General features: G+C 64.8%; 1 protein-coding gene across 1 annotated transcript in view; it reads right to left on the reverse strand.

The window, feature by feature from the left end:
- The window catches only part of NDRG1 (N-myc downstream regulated 1), a 35,303-nt gene extending 23,334 nt beyond the window's left edge, over positions 1 to 11,969 (reverse strand). Inside the window, exons 1-2 of the mRNA XM_084864736.1 lie at positions 11,817 to 11,969; positions 1,579 to 1,659 (exon numbers count right to left, since the gene is read on the reverse strand). Of these exons, the coding sequence (XP_084720862.1) occupies positions 1,579 to 1,641 (63 nt within the window). The 5' untranslated portion in view covers positions 1,642 to 1,659; positions 11,817 to 11,969. The remainder of the gene's footprint in view (positions 1 to 1,578; positions 1,660 to 11,816) is intronic.
- Positions 11,970 to 14,794: the final 2,825 nt, after the last annotated feature.

Here is a 14,794-nt window from a genome sequence, read left to right on the forward strand (position 1 = left end):
CGGCGTGGCCCGCGGAGCCTGCAGCAGTTACGACGTGACCCTTACAGAACAGGCGTGCGGACCCTGAGTGTGAAATCATAACAAGGGCTTGGCAGCTTCTAAACTCAGCTGCCACCCTCCCCATCCCCACCCCACCCCCCGCCCAGGCAGCTGCCCTCCCATCAGAGTCAGTGTCTGTGTCTGTACAACCCAGAAGGGAAAGCCTGTGACAGCACCGGCCTAAACCAGAGCGACCACACCCAGCGCCACCAAGGGGCCCGGCGCGCGGTCCGTTCGCAGGGGCAGCTGGCCTGGTGTGGCTCCAGGTCCCGTGCCCAGAGTAACTACGTGACCGAGGACAAATTAACTTCCTGTTCTGTGAAACGGGAACAGCCCCAGAACCCCGTTTCCATCCGGCCGTTCGCACGAGAGAACCCGTGGGGCGTGGTGGCCCAGGCACACAGCAGGGCCTGGTCTCCATGCAAATTCCTGCTCGAAGGGCATCTGGTCGATCTTAGAGCAGGTTTGGGGACTGGATGCCCGAGGGCCGTGTAAGGCCCTGGAAATCATGTGGTCTGGCCCTGCCAAGGCATCACTAAACGCTGCACCGAACACAGCAGGCTGATTTTTAAGCTGATCATTCTGAAGGGCCCGAGAATGATGTGATAAATATCCAGGTGGCCTTGGGGGGGGGGGGGGGGAATGGTGCCCACCCCTGCCTTAGGGTCACTTCCCTTTTGAGCCTGAACTTCACATTTTTTAAAAGAGGGGCATCGTCACAGGCAGTTTTACCGCTCGGTGAGAGCTGGGAAGGGAACACAGCTTAAAACACGACGTCACTCTCACAGCAAGTGTAAAAGCCCGTGGCATTTCCATAAACGTAAATCCACGGTCAGAACGGCCAGCCCAGGAGGGATCTGCCCTCTCTCTCCCGGGGAGGCCTGGCTGACGGGAAAGGTTCGGCCGAGAAGATGATAAGAACTGACGCAGCGGGAGCTCCGGAGCTCAGCTTATCTCCTCCGCGCCAGCCGAGGTTCGAGGTCCGAGCTGCTTCGTATCGGCGGCCCACGCCGTCCTCACCGGGGCCCAGGACGTAAGGCCCAGTGCCACTGGCGTAAAGCCGGGAACCGGAGCGTAAAGGCGGAAGCATTTGCCAGCGGGGGACACGGAGTGCCGAGGGTCACGGCCAGCATCTGAAGCCAGGCGGGCGGGCCCCGGCGGGGGGAGGGTGTGTGTGACCTTCACCTCGAAACAAGGGGGCAGACAGGGCCTGAGGGCAGTGGGCTTCCGGCCGCATGTTCTAGAACCACAGATGTCAGAGGTAGGGGGCTCCAGTTCAAGGCCCCTCTTTGCACACGGGGTCAGGGAGGTGTGGGCAGGGGCTGGGCCCGCGGTGCTAGAGCACGCAGAGGCCACGCTGGGCCTGGAACCGGTACCTTTGCCCCTCTGCACACCTGGACAAGGAGACCCGGGGAAACAAGGAAGTCGTGCGCACGTGTGTGCCTGTGTTCATGCTGTGCACACGTGTGTGCCCTTGCATGGCTGTGCACGGGACGGGGGGGGGGGGGGGGGGCGGGGACCGGGAGCATCTCCACTCACCTCCCCTTTCTCCACCAGAGGCTTCACCTCGGCCAGGTCCACGTCCTGCAGCTCCCGAGACATGTCGCTGCTGTCACCTGCCTGGGAGGGGACAAAGGCCAGGAGTTAGACTTCCTGCTGAGGGATGGTTCCGGAAGGAAGCAGATCCGAGGCTAGAAAACACGCCCTCATTCTGCCCCACAGCTTCTACCTTCTGCACCTGTCACCAGGCCCCTCCTACAGTCACCAGGCCCCTCCCACAGGTCACCGGGCCCCTCCTACAGGTCACTGCCCCCCCCCCCCATACCCACATCACCACCTCAGCCTTGCCCCTGAAACAGGAACTGAGGCTCATGGACACAACCACCTTTCTAATGAAACAGACAAATGGATTCTTAAAACCAGTCCTCACATCTAGCCCGCCCCCCACCACCCGATTTCTCGCTGCATTTTGGAAGGAGACCCACACCCCCAGGTTGACACCCAAAGGGGACAGGAGGTCACAGGAGACCCCCCATGTGCAGGCAGGCACACACTTCCTCCTCTGCGACCCTCCGAGTGTCCCCAGCAAGGGGCCTGCCAGGCTGGAGGTGGGATTTTCAAACCGAAGGAGCCAAAGCAGCTGGGGTGGGGCCAGAGGAGGCCTCGGGGCTGTGGCACGGCAGGAGCAGAGGACAGAGGGGACGGCGCAGAGCGGGGGAGGCACAGGGTCCCGGAGGGTGGGTCTGCCGTCACCCCCTCCCCAGGAGCCGGGCTGGGGCGGGGCGGGCACTGAGCACACACACGCCCGGAGCTTGGTCTGGGAGCTGGAGATATAAACGTTTGTATTCTCTCAGATAACGGGCAGTGAAGCCCCCACCAGCACCGGGTGAGGCACACAGGCCCGGAGCGAGGGTGAGCCAGGCACGGAGGGAAGCGGCAGGCGGCCGGGTGTCCCCCGCACAGACCCGGCCTCCCGCATCCTGGACCAACCAGCAACCTCCCACACACCAGGCCGCCGAGGCCCTCCACTGTCGGGCTCCAGAGCCGAAACCCGGCCCCCAGCTCCCCAGGGCCCCACAGACGCCACGCCAGAGTGAGTGCACCTCTGACATCCCAGCCAGGTGGGCTGGTGCAAGGCCTGGCCCCCGGGACCCCCAGACCCTCCCAGCGAGGCCTCTCCGAGGTCAGCCAACAGCACAGCCCCGGCCGCCTCCTCCCGCCCCAGGCGCTGACACATGGCATTCTGAGGCAGATCCCCTGGGATGGTTTGGTCTGGGCCCCCCCCCCCCCCCCATATGACTCTCCCCAGCCCATCACCGGCCCCACAAGAATGCCTTTATGCAGCCTTTGGAGTCCAGGTTCCAGAACATCCCGAAAACAAAGTCCGTTTTATGTCTGCGCGCATTCCTGGGCCGCGGCCAGCCCGGAGGCCGGAGGCATGAAAAGCCGAGGTCGGACGGCCTTGCTAACTCAGCGTGTCCGTGGTCCCGAGACCCTGGCCCCACAGCCACCTCGCCTACACCGCCCAGAGAGCCTTCCAGAAGCCCCGTCAGCGCCGCCCCTCCTGCAGAGAGGGGCAGGACCCAGGGTGCAATTGCCCTGGCAGGGAGGGCGGGCCGGGCCCTCCGCCTGGGTCACTGCTCCCGGGCCCAAGGCTGCCCGCACCGGGCAATGGGCAGGGAGACAGCTGGCTGCCCCGTCCTGCCAAGCTGGGCCGGGTGAAGGCCAGCACCTGCCCTATCTCAGTTGCCTTGAACTCTGCAAATGTGTGTGTTTTCTGAGGCTGTTTGTCTAAAGCAAACCTTATAAGGAAGTTCGATATAGAAAAACAGATTTACATACACCCTTCCCCATCCCCCCCCCCAAAAAAGGGAAGGGGGAGCAAGACATGCTTTGGATGAAGTGGGGGGGGGGGGAGCTTAACACCCCCAGCAGCCCTGGCTCCCCCTCCCTCACACCTGCTCCTACCCCATGAGCCAAGACCTGGCCTCAGAGACCCCTGGGGTTCCGGAAGCTCAGTTCGTGCTTCCTGGGCCAGACCCTCGTGTGCCCAGCACTGAGCGAAGCCGCGTAACAGACTGTGGACGGGGCCCCGCCATGTGTCAAGCTGGGGCGTGGCCGCCACGAGCCAGCAGCCCCGGTCCTGCCCGCGGAGCCCCCATCTCCTGGGGCAGGTACGCCCCTGGGGTCCCCCACACTGCCCACCCAGGACCAGTCGGGACGGGCTGCCCCACGAGGCCACACTGTCCTGCAGGCTGGGCAGACGTGGCCTCCGTGACCACTCCCCACCCCGGCCTGCCCACCTGGCCTGGGGGACACGCTCGGAGGCGGAGGCTGGAGCCACACGGCAGGGTCAGCAGCCTCTGGCCGCGGCCCCCAAGTGCCAATAGCTCACACACCCTCCCTCCCCACCCCGGGGAGAACCGAAAACATCCGGGCACTTTGTCAAATGCCCTCTGGGGGCAAAACCACTGGTTAGCAAACACTGGCCGAGGGCGGCTCCTGGTAGGAATGCAGATACCTGGTGGATCAGACTCTTATTCAGTCTCGTGTGCCTGCACACTCTCACACTCACTCTTAAACACTCTCACACACTCATATACTCACTCTCACACACTCACACACTCACCCTCTCACACACTCTCACTCTCACGCACTCACACTCACACACACTCACACCCTCACACCCTCACACACCGGCCAGCTGCAGGTTCTGAGGACGAGGCTGAAGTCCCAGGGGCTGGAGGCAGGTCACCAGAAGGGTCAGCACAGGTGGGCGGGTCAGCACAGGAGGGCGGCCGGGACGGAGAGGCCGCTATGGGGTGTCACACTCTTACTGCTGCGTCTCGCTCTCCCTCCAGAAGAGTGGCTGCGGGTTCAAACCCACGACCCCAAGGCCAGGAGGCCCACGGGAAGGAGCAGGTTTCACACAGACGCTGCCTGGTAGGCAGGGCTGATCGCCTTCACCGGGAGGGGGGAGCGGTGGGGGCTCCCTGGTTTGGGGTGCTCCCTTAATGCCCCCCTCCCATCGCCCACACCCGGGGGTCACCCCCCGCCGCTCACGGCCCTGCTCGCTCAGCAGGCTCTCCCCTGGGCGGAGGCCGAGCGCTCGATGTCACTGCCCACCCCCCTCGCCACCTCCTGGAAAGTCCCAGCCCAGCATGTCGGCGGAGAAGGGCCAAGGTCATCGTCGTTCAGCAGACAGTGGCAAGGCCCGGCCACACGGCGCCGTGGGTAGGAGCCCAGATGTCCCCTCCGGGCAGGAGGGTGGACGTGCGGTCCCTCCAGGAAGCAAGTTAGTCTGAACCAGGCTCCTCCCGCCAAAACCCACTCGGTGCCAACACCGGCCCCACGTCACCCTGCCAGCTGCCAGCCGGGTTCCTATCACCACGTCTTCCTTTCGCTGTCTCTCTCCCCTCCCCCGGAAGGAATTCAGAGAAAACCAACGTCCGACAAGGGGCAGGGGCCAGGAGCGAGGGGAAGCCTGGAGGGTCAGACCAGGCTGTCATCAGTTTAGGTCTGTGATTCCCACCAAGCTAGCTGACCTCTTAGCCTCGGTTTGCTCATCTGTAAAATGGGCCTAAGTAACCCTGCTCCCAGTGAGCCCCAGGAGGGCACAGAGAACCTGCTGCACAGCTGCTCAGTGAGCCTGTGCAGGGTCCCTTCCTGGTCGCTTCAGAGATCAGGGGCCTCTCTGCAGGCACAGCCTGTGCTTCCTACGCCGTCAGCCCCACAGAAAGCCAGCAAAGACGGGGGGGACAGAGCAGACGCCTGGCAAATGCCAGGTGAGTTTTCAACCATCAGGGCCGATGTGCCACCTCGGGGGTCTCCTCTCCCTCAGCCACGCTGGGCCCTGAGCCAGGAGGGCCCAGGGGACACTCCTCAAGGAGCTGGGCCTCCGGGTCCCACGGGAAGCCGAGCCCGGGATGTGCCATGACCCCGAGGACCGAGGGCAGCGGGCAGAGGCACCTCGGGCAAGCTGAGGCCGCATGAGAGCCGTGAAGACTGTGGGGAGAGGGACACAGCCCGCCATTCTCAAAGGCCGGGGTGGGGGGTCAGAGCGGCAGGAACCCTGGCTTGGGAGCCGGGCGTGGGAACGCGCCACCCTCTCGCCACATGACTTTGCCCGTGGCATTCACGCCCATCTGTGAACTATGCAGCCTGTGCTCCATGCCATCACATGGTCCGTGGGAACCGTGGACAAAGAGGCCACGGACACGGGCCTCACCAGGGCCTGGCCCGCTCGGCGCCGCCAGGATCTGCCTGGAGGTCCCTGTCCCGCTCCTGACCGCAGGCCCCTCGCCGTCTGCGGGACGGGAGCCTCCCTCCAGCTCGGGCACTTCAGGGCACACACCTAGGGCACCCAGCAAGGCCCATGGTTGGCAAACTCTGGCTCGGGAGCTGCGGTTTGCCAAACACTGCCCTAGGATGTGGGTGCCAGTGTGTGTGTGTGGGGGGGGGGGGAGGGGAGAGGGGGGCACGCCTCCACAAGTCTTCTAATGAGGCAGAGGCAGAGGGCGGGAGGGCCTGCTGACACCCTGTGTCCATTGTGACGGTCAGCACCAGCCGGCTTTGTCCGCTGTTTGGAACTGTTTACAGCCACAGTTCTTTCCAGCTCACTGGGCGCTTCTAGGACCAGCTGGCAAGGGGCTCGGCATTGTCCCGGAAGGTTCCAGAGAACAGCGCCGGGTCCCCGGGCCTCATGGGAAGTAGCCTGGGGTACGCCCCACCTTGCTGTGGGTGTGCTCCTCGGTCCTTTCTCGGGCGAAGAGGTTCTGGCGACAAGCTGCAGGGCCGTGCCTGTGGTTCTGGAGGCTCTGGCCATTCCAAACCCGGGGCCTTCACGCTCAGATTTCTCTCTTTCTTTTTAAAAAATATGTGTTTATGGATTTCAGAGAAGCAGTGAGAGAAAGAGAGAAACATCCATGATGGGAGAGAACCAAGGACCGGCTGCCTCCCACGAACCCCACACTGGGGGTCCGGCCCGCAACGGGGCATGTGCTCTGGCCGGGAACGGAACCGGGAGCCCCTGGCGGACGCACAGCCCCTGAGCCACGCCGGCCGGGCTCTCAATGCTCTTCCTTACGTAATCAATCAGGACCTTCGAGGACGTCCTCCCGTTTCGGGAAGGGAAGCAGGGAATACGCTCTCCAAGCCAGCACAGCGGAGCAGGGAAGACGGCACCTCGGACCCGGCAGCTCCCGGGATGCTCTGGTGTGGACGGCACAGAGCAGGATCGCTGCTCGGCAGGCACACGCCAACCACGCATCCCCCGGGCACGGCCGGAGCAGGCACCGCCTTCCTCTGTGATCCCCAGATCCCAGGCACCCGGAGAGGCGGGGCGAGGGTCTGGGACCAGGCAGCAGGAAGCAGGGGGGTCGGCGGTCATCACTGCCCCCCCCCACCTTCTCTGCAACGCCACCCCGAAACCTGCAGGCCGCTTCTCGGCGGAGGTTTGGCAGCTGGAACCATTTTTTCTAAAATACGTTTTTATCGACTTGAGAGAGAAAGGGAGAGAGATAGAAACCTCGATGCAAGAGGAACATGGGTCGGCTGCCTCGTGCACACCCCTATGGGAGATGGAGTGGGCAGCCGGGCGTGTGCCCCGAGTGGAAATCGGACCCCTGACCTCTGGGTGCACGGGCTGAAGCTCAACCCACTGAGCCACACGGCCGGGAGGTAGCAGGAACAATCTGTTTGGCAGACTTTCAGAGGCAGGGGTGGGGAACGCCGACCGGTGAGCCACATAAGGCCCCGGAAACCAGGTAGCCTGGCCCTGCCAAGGCATCAGGGGGGAGTTAATGAAATGTCTGACCCGATATCGCAGACTAGCTTTTAAGTGGGCAGTTCTGTATGGCCCTCAAATGGCGTTTATAAATATCCAAACGGCCCTGGCCACGCCTGGCCTGAGGGGACACGTGTAGTAACCAGAAGCCCAGGACACGGGTCGGGCGACAGGGTTTTTCTGCGAATCTCGGGGACAAGCCTGAGCTCGCTGGACGGCACACAAACGGGCCAGTGTTCGAGGAGGAAGCGGAAGCAGCTTCTTCCTACAAACCCTGCGACCCTGCGCCACGGCCACAGCGTTCTCCCCGCAATGGCGGCCGTCCGACCTCCCCTAGCACGGAGGCCCGAGGGCCTCCCTTCCCGAGGGGAGGTTTCCTTCTGACCCACGCCGAGTGTCTGCTCGGTGCCAGGCCCTCGGGCCCAAGGGGGTGATAGAGAAACACAGCCCAGAATGGTCCAAGGAGGGCAACATGGGGACCGGAGGGCACCCCACCCCGCCTGCAGGACGGCGTCTGGAGAGAGCAGGGAGCTGGGTGGAGGTGTGGAGAGGGGCAGGGAGCCGGGTGGAGGTGTGGAGAGGGGCAGGGGGCTGGGTGGCGATGTGGAGAGGGGCAGGGAGCCGGGTGGAGGTGTGGAGAGGGGCAGCGAGCCAAGTGGAGGTGTGGAGAGGGGCAGGGAGCGGGTGGAGGTGTGGAGAGGGGCAGGGGGCTGGGTGGAGGTGTGGAGAGGGGCAGGGAGGCGGGTGAAGGTGTGGAGAGGGGCAGGGAGCCGGGTGGAGGTGTGGAGAGGGGCAGGGAGCCGGGTGGAGGTGTGGAGAGGGGCAGGGAGCCGGGTGGAGGTGTGGAGAGGGGCAGGGAGCGGGTGGAGGTGTGGAGAGGGGCAGGGAGCCGGGTGGAGGTGTGGAGAGGGGCAGGGAGCCGGGTGGAGGTGTGGAGAGGGGCAGGGGGCCGGGTGGAGGTGTGGAGAGGGGCAGGGAGCCGGGGGGAGGTGTGGAGAGGGGCAGGGGGCCGGGTGGCGGTGTGGAGAGGGGCAGGGGGCCGGGTGGCGGTGTGGAGAGGGGCAGGGAGCCGGGTGGCGGTGTGGAGAGGGGCAGGGAGCCGGGTGGCGGTGTGGAGAGGGGCAGGGAGCCGGGTGGCGGTGTGGAGAGGGGCAGGGAGCCGGGTGGCGGTGTGGAGAGGGGCAGGGAGCCAGGTGGAGGTGCGGAGAGAGCAGGGAGCCCAGAGCCCGCCCCACAGCAGTCCAGGCGTCAGCTGCAGAGAGAGGGCACAAATACGAGGCCCGGCCAGGACCAGACTGAGACCAGCAGCCAGGAAGGCCAGCTTGCAATGAGCCAGGGCACCAGGTCCATGGTCCAAGGACAGGTCCGGGTCCCCGGCCCTGACGGCCGGCGAGGAGGGGCCTGGAGAAGGTCACGTGTGAGAATCACTGGCAGAAGCCTACGTGGTGTTCCCACAGACGGAGCCCTGTCCTCACTCTTAAACATGAATTAACTCAGTTATCACTACACATCCTGAGGCCGCGGGTGTGAGTCTCATTTCCAGGGCAAGACACTGAGGCACTGAGCCCCGAATTGCCTGTCTACGCCTCTCCCCATCCCTCTCCCTCCCCTCTCCCCCCCAAGGGGCAGCTCTCCAATCACCCCCATGTGTCAGGGAAAAGAACACGGGTTTTCAGGTCCGACTCTCTGGGTTCAAAGCCGGGCTCTCCCACGCTGAGCCCCGGGCTGCAAGCGAGAGTCCCTTCAACGCACTGGCCTCGGTCTGCTCATCCATTCAATGGAGCCAACAGAACCAGGGCCGCTTGGAAGACATTAGGGTCGAGGGGATGTGGCCGCTGACCCGGAGAGAAATGACCTGCCCCTCCCCTGACCCTCCCGCCAGAATCTTAGGTGCTGAGTCATCGCCCAGGCTCGGGGCGGCTCAGGGAACTTGAGTCATGCCTTGGATGGGGTTCCCTGGAGCCGGGCCCCATCAGACAAGCACAGCGTCCGCAGGCCATCAGACAAGCACCCAGGCAGCTGGGCGGGAGGTTCCGGGCACCCCGGGGCCCCAGCTCAGATCAGATCCGCAGTCCAGCCTGGAGGGGGCAGCCTGGACCCAGCCAGCCACCACGGGGCGGACGGGCGGCGCGGGAGGGAGGAGGGAGGCGTGCGGTGCTCTTACTGGCCAGACGGCTTTCTGTTCGTGACTCAAGCACACCTGATGTGCACTGAACACACGTAGACACACGAAACCCGCCCGCATACCGCCCTGCACGTTCCCTCACCTGAAACTCCTCGAGATCCGATTGACTTCTACACTCTGGTAGCACTCTGACCCTCTGCCCGCCTCCCCTCGCCCCGATCCCCACAGGAGCGGGGTCTGGAGAGGCAGTTCCAGTGCTACCCGGGCCTTGGCCAGTCGCTCCCTGTCTCTGGGCCTCAGTTTCCAACTGTAACATGGGGAGAAGGGGAGGCGCGGCTGCCGGTGGGAGTGCGTGGCTCCTTTCCCAGTGATCCAAGCAGCGGGCAGCAGGCCTGGCCTCGCTGGCTGTCCCCGGAGAAGCCAACCCCGGGCTGTCCTGTCCGGGGAGACCACCTGGGCACCCAGACCCTGGGCACCCAGACCCTGAGCTCCTCCCCCGTGCCAGGCCCTGCGCCAGGCGCCAGGTGACAGGTGACAGGGCGCGGCCAGCACCGCCTTCCTCCTCCCCCTCCCGCAGCTCATCCCGGAGGTCACAGGTCAGGCGCACCCCGGCTTTCACTCCTGACACCGACCACTGTTCCTCTGGGGGTGTCTCACAAGTCCTGACTCTTCCCACCCCGACCCCCAGCCTGTGCCATCCCAGCAGGGGGCACCTAGGCCTGTGGTCCGTGCCTCCCCCCACCCCTGTCTCCCCTGGCTGTGAGCCCGGTGCAGGCAGGTGCTGGGCTGGCTCTCTCCATCCCTTTCGCATTTCTATTTGCCTTCGGGGAACTTGGTAGAGACGCCAGCGTTTCTCTGCAGGAGCAGGCGGGGCGGGGCTGTGTGCCTTGAACCCGGGTTTTCACAGCACAGCGGTGTGCATTTAGATACGTGTGCCTCCGAGGTGGCCGCGAGAAGCCCGGCACAGTGGGGGTAGGAGGGGACTGAAGCCCTCCCATGGGGTTCTCTTAGAACTGTCCATCTTCCCCAGGAACCTAATGGCACCCTACAAACTCAAGAGCCCAGCCATCTGGGAAGACCTGGTCGGGGGGGCCTTGCTAACCACTGCCCACACCGGCTGCCGGGCACCTCCCCCGTCCCCGCCACAGATGGGCTGCCCCTGCCCGCAGGGGTGTCTGGCAGCAGAGGCAGAGGCGACAGACAGCAGAACTGGGGGAGGAGGGGTGAATGTTGGGGGTGAGGGTAGAGGGATGGAGTGGGGGTGGGTTAAGAGAACCATCCACTAAAACCCAGCGTCAGCTCCTCATGGGACAGCGGCAGGACCAGCGCCTCTCCCTGCACACGCCCTGCCCGCCCGGGGCTGAACCAGAGACCACAGAGGGAGGCGCCCCGGGATGGCGAGCCCTTCCAGCTGTTCTCGCCCCTGGAGAGCAGGCCGGGCAGGCCAGGCAGGGACAGGAGGAAAGCGGGGGAGGGTGGGTGGAGGCGAAAATGACGCCATCGCTAACCCAGCCGGCGGCGCAGGGCCACCAGGGCCCGGAGGACCCTCCGGGCCAGGGCACCCATCACGGGCAGCCCCAGTGCCAGCCCTGGCGCCACCTCTGGGGGCGCACCCCGCCCGGCCGCGCGCACACTGGCTCCTGCGCATGTGGTGGGAGCTGGGACACACCTCAGACACTCTCTCTCTCTCTCTCTCTCTCTCTCTCTCTCTCTCTCTCTCTCTCTCTCACACACACACACACACACACACACACACACCCAGGCGTCCAGGCTCCACAAGCCCCGCTCTGCAGAGACCTATCCTTTCCGGCTCCCTCCGTCCGTTTGGGAACCGGACACACCCACACCCCTTCTCCAGCCTCCTCTCCGGCTCCTCCCCACCCCCTTCCACACACGCGGGCGCGCACCATCCTCTCTTCCCCAGACACCCCACTCCGGCGTGGACCCAGCCCCGACCCCCGCCCCCTCCGCGCACACGCGCCCCCACCCCAGGCCCCCCTCCTGCTCCCCCTCCGGCGGCGGTTCCAGGAGGACCTTGGGGAGGGGGGTCCAGGTGTGCTCCCTGCTGGCTCTCCACCGCCTCCCAGACCCCCGGGACCCCGCACCCCCAGCCACAGGCAAGAAGCGCGGGGACTCGTCCTGTTCCCTCCTCTTCCCCATCCGGAGCCTCCCGCCCCGGAGGCGCCCGCGCCCCAAAGCCCTCCGCCCGCCCGCGCCACCCAGGGTCTCCGCGCGCTCGCAGCTCCGGGGACCCCAAAGCGCGGTCCCCGAGCTGCAGCAGCGCCCGCAGGCGACGGACCCCCCCCCCCCCCCCCACACACACACCTCCGCCCGGGAGAGGAGGAGGGCGGGAGGGCAGGGGCTTACCCAGGCGGAGGGAGCGCGGCCACGGAGCTGGAGCGGGGCTGGCGGGGAGGACGGAGCGGAACGAGAGAGGATGGGCGTGCGCGCTGCTCTCCGGAGACCAGGCGGGAGCCAGGCGAGGTTTGTTTATGTCCCGGAGGAGGGAGCCTTTATAGGCGCCGCGGCCCCGCCCCGCCCGCCCGGCCCTCCGCGGGGACACACCCCCCGCCCGGCTCCGCTCCCGCCCCGCCCGCCCGCGCCCACCTCGGCTCCTCCGGCCGCTGCCGGCGCCCGCCGGATCCGCCGCCTGTTGCGCAAGGCCGGGCAGGGGCGCGGCGGCGGGGCGGGGCGCGGGGCCCGCGGATCCCTCCCTCCCTCTCCGGCGAGGCCCGGACCTCTGCTCTTTGCAGTGGGGTTTGCAGTGGGCGTACGTGCACGGGGATGCGTGTGTGTGCTGGTGCGTGGGCGTGTGTGCGCGCTCATGTATGTGCGTGTGGGCTCCCGCGTGTCCCTGGGGGTGACAGAGGGGCCCCCCTTTCGGCCTCAGAGTTTCTTCTTCTGAGTCCCTTCGTGCGCTACACGCTGACATCCCTTTGGGGGCAACTCCCCCGCTTCTTCTTCCAGGTCTTAGCTCCCAAGCCCCCGGGGGCCGCTTTCCTGCCCAGCGGCCTCTGGTGCTCCCGCCCCCACCAGCGCCCCACGATTCTCACCCCAGGCCCCTCCTTGTTGCACCAGCTCTCCCTCTGAAATCCGGGGTCCCCTGGCATCTCAGCCATCCTGCCCATCCTAATGCCTGGCGAGCCCCTGGAGCCCCTTCCTCCCTGCCCCCCTTTCTAAGCCCACCTGCCCCTTTGCCCCCAAGGCCTTCTGGCCTCTCCCCTGCTCCTCCCCCTCCGGAGCCTGGCTGGGAAGTCTCCAGGCTCCTCTCCTGCTTCCTGGAACTTCCCTGCGCCCGGTCCACCCTCACCGCCTCTGCCTCTGCGGGCCTGTTGCTGTTGCTCAACCGCTGCCTGTATGTGCTCACCCTGCACCACGCACTGCAACCCCCAGCGGGCGGCTCTTTTAAAAAAACGGTAGGAAGGGGAGCACCAGGTTCTGGTGAACCTCGGGGAGTGCGGAGCAGGCTCTGGGGCCTTGTAAATGCTCCCCGGGTCCTTCTGATGGGCAGCCCTGGGGAGAGACAGGCCGCTGGAGGAGCACCACTGCGGAGGAAAGGGATGTCACCGACAGTCCTTGGCCCCAGCCCCCTGCCAGCCTGGCACATCCAGGCTCCTGTGCCCTCGCCACCCCTCCCCTCCTCCTCTGCCATTGGGAGCCTCCTCCCTCTGCTCAGAGCAGGGGACTTGGCTCTCTCCTGAACAGCCGGTTACCTCCCTGGGCCCTGACATCTACTGATCCTGGCATTCCAGCAATACGTTTTATATATTTTTATTGATTTCAGGGAGGAAGGGACAGGGAGAGAGAAATACAAACATCCATGATGAGAGAGTATCTTTGATCGGCTGCCTCCTGCACTGATCCCCTCCTACTGGGGATGGAGCCCGCAAACCTGAGCAGGTGCCCTTGAACCAGAATCAAAACTGGGACATTCTGGTCTGCAGGCCAGCGCTCTACCCACTGAGCCACACCAGCTAGGGCTCCACAAATATTTATGGAGCCTGTGCTGAGCCAGGCTCGGTGCTCCGCCACCGGAAAAAAACACGGAGAAGGCAAAGTCCTGTCCTTCCGGGGCACAGCCCGGAACCCGGCTCCCTATGCCCCCGCTCACAGGAAGGGCAGCCAGGCCAGTCCACTCGGGAGCTGGATGGGCACCTGCGCTGTCCAGGCACCACGCTAGGCCTGAGGGCAGGGCGGTGACCGGAACCCTGCCCTCTCCACAGCCGCCCTGTTGTCTGAAGACCCTCCCGTGCCCAGCAGTCTCTCCAGCAGCGTGCTGGTGCCCCCCCACCTTCATCCATGTCACGGACCTCAGCCGCTGGGGCTTTCAACAGCCATGTCCAGAGCACCTGTAGCTTGCTTCCTGCCCGGGACCAGAGCGAGGGGCTCAGAAGCTCCTCCTTCAGAATCGCATGCAGACCCCCGTGTGGGGCTGGGGCGGGGCGCCCTGCCCGGCGAGCTCATTTCCAGCCCCTTTGGGGAGGTCTCTGGGCAGAGCACGCAGAGCAGTGCAGGCCCGCAGCCAGGGGCCCCCACGCTGCCCAGGGGGAGTCCGGGTTTGTGCTGAGGAGCCCCAGATTAACAGACGACAATGAGCAGGGAACTTAGGGGGAAGGGGAGGGGTGGTCCCAGGAGCACAGGGAGGAGAAAAGAAAACAGTGAAGGAAGATTTTCTAAAACCAGGTGGCCTTAGCCAGTTTGGCTCAGTGGATAGAGTGCTGGCCTGTGGACCAAAGGGTCCTTGGTTGCAGGCTTGATCCCCAGCCCTGGTTGGGGGCACCTGCAGGAGGCAACCAATCGATGTGTCTCTCTCACATCGATGTTTCTCTCTCCCCCCCTCTCTCTAAAAATCAATGGGAAAATATTCTTGGATGAGAATTAAAAAATAATAATAAAATAAAATAAAACCAGGTGAAAGGGGACCCTTGCAGAGTCCCAATCACCTTGGAGAAGTGCCTGTGGACCCCACGGTCCCGCTCCTAAGCCCCGCCCAGCCGGCTTCTTCCTGTGGCAGTGGACTGTGGCCTCTCCCACCTCGTCCACAGGCAGCCCCAGTTGTGAGGCGCTGCTCCGGGAAAGACTGGCTTCAGGGCACACCCAGGTGTAGGATGCTCACTCTATGGCAGTGGTTGTCAACCTTCCTAATGCCTCGACCCTTTAATCCAGTTCCTCATGTTGTGGTGACCCCCAACCATAACATTATTTCTGTTGCTACTTCATCACTGTCATTTTGCTGCTGTTAATGAATCATAATGTAAATATCTGTGTTTTCCGATGATCTTAGGCGACCCCTGTGAGAGAGGTCTCGACCCACAGGTTGGGAACCACTGTCGGGTTGCCTAAGA

This window comes from Pipistrellus hanaki, assembly GCF_964339955.1.
Source record: "Pipistrellus hanaki genome assembly, chromosome: 17".
Taxonomy (NCBI): domain Eukaryota; kingdom Metazoa; phylum Chordata; class Mammalia; order Chiroptera; family Vespertilionidae; genus Pipistrellus; species Pipistrellus hanaki.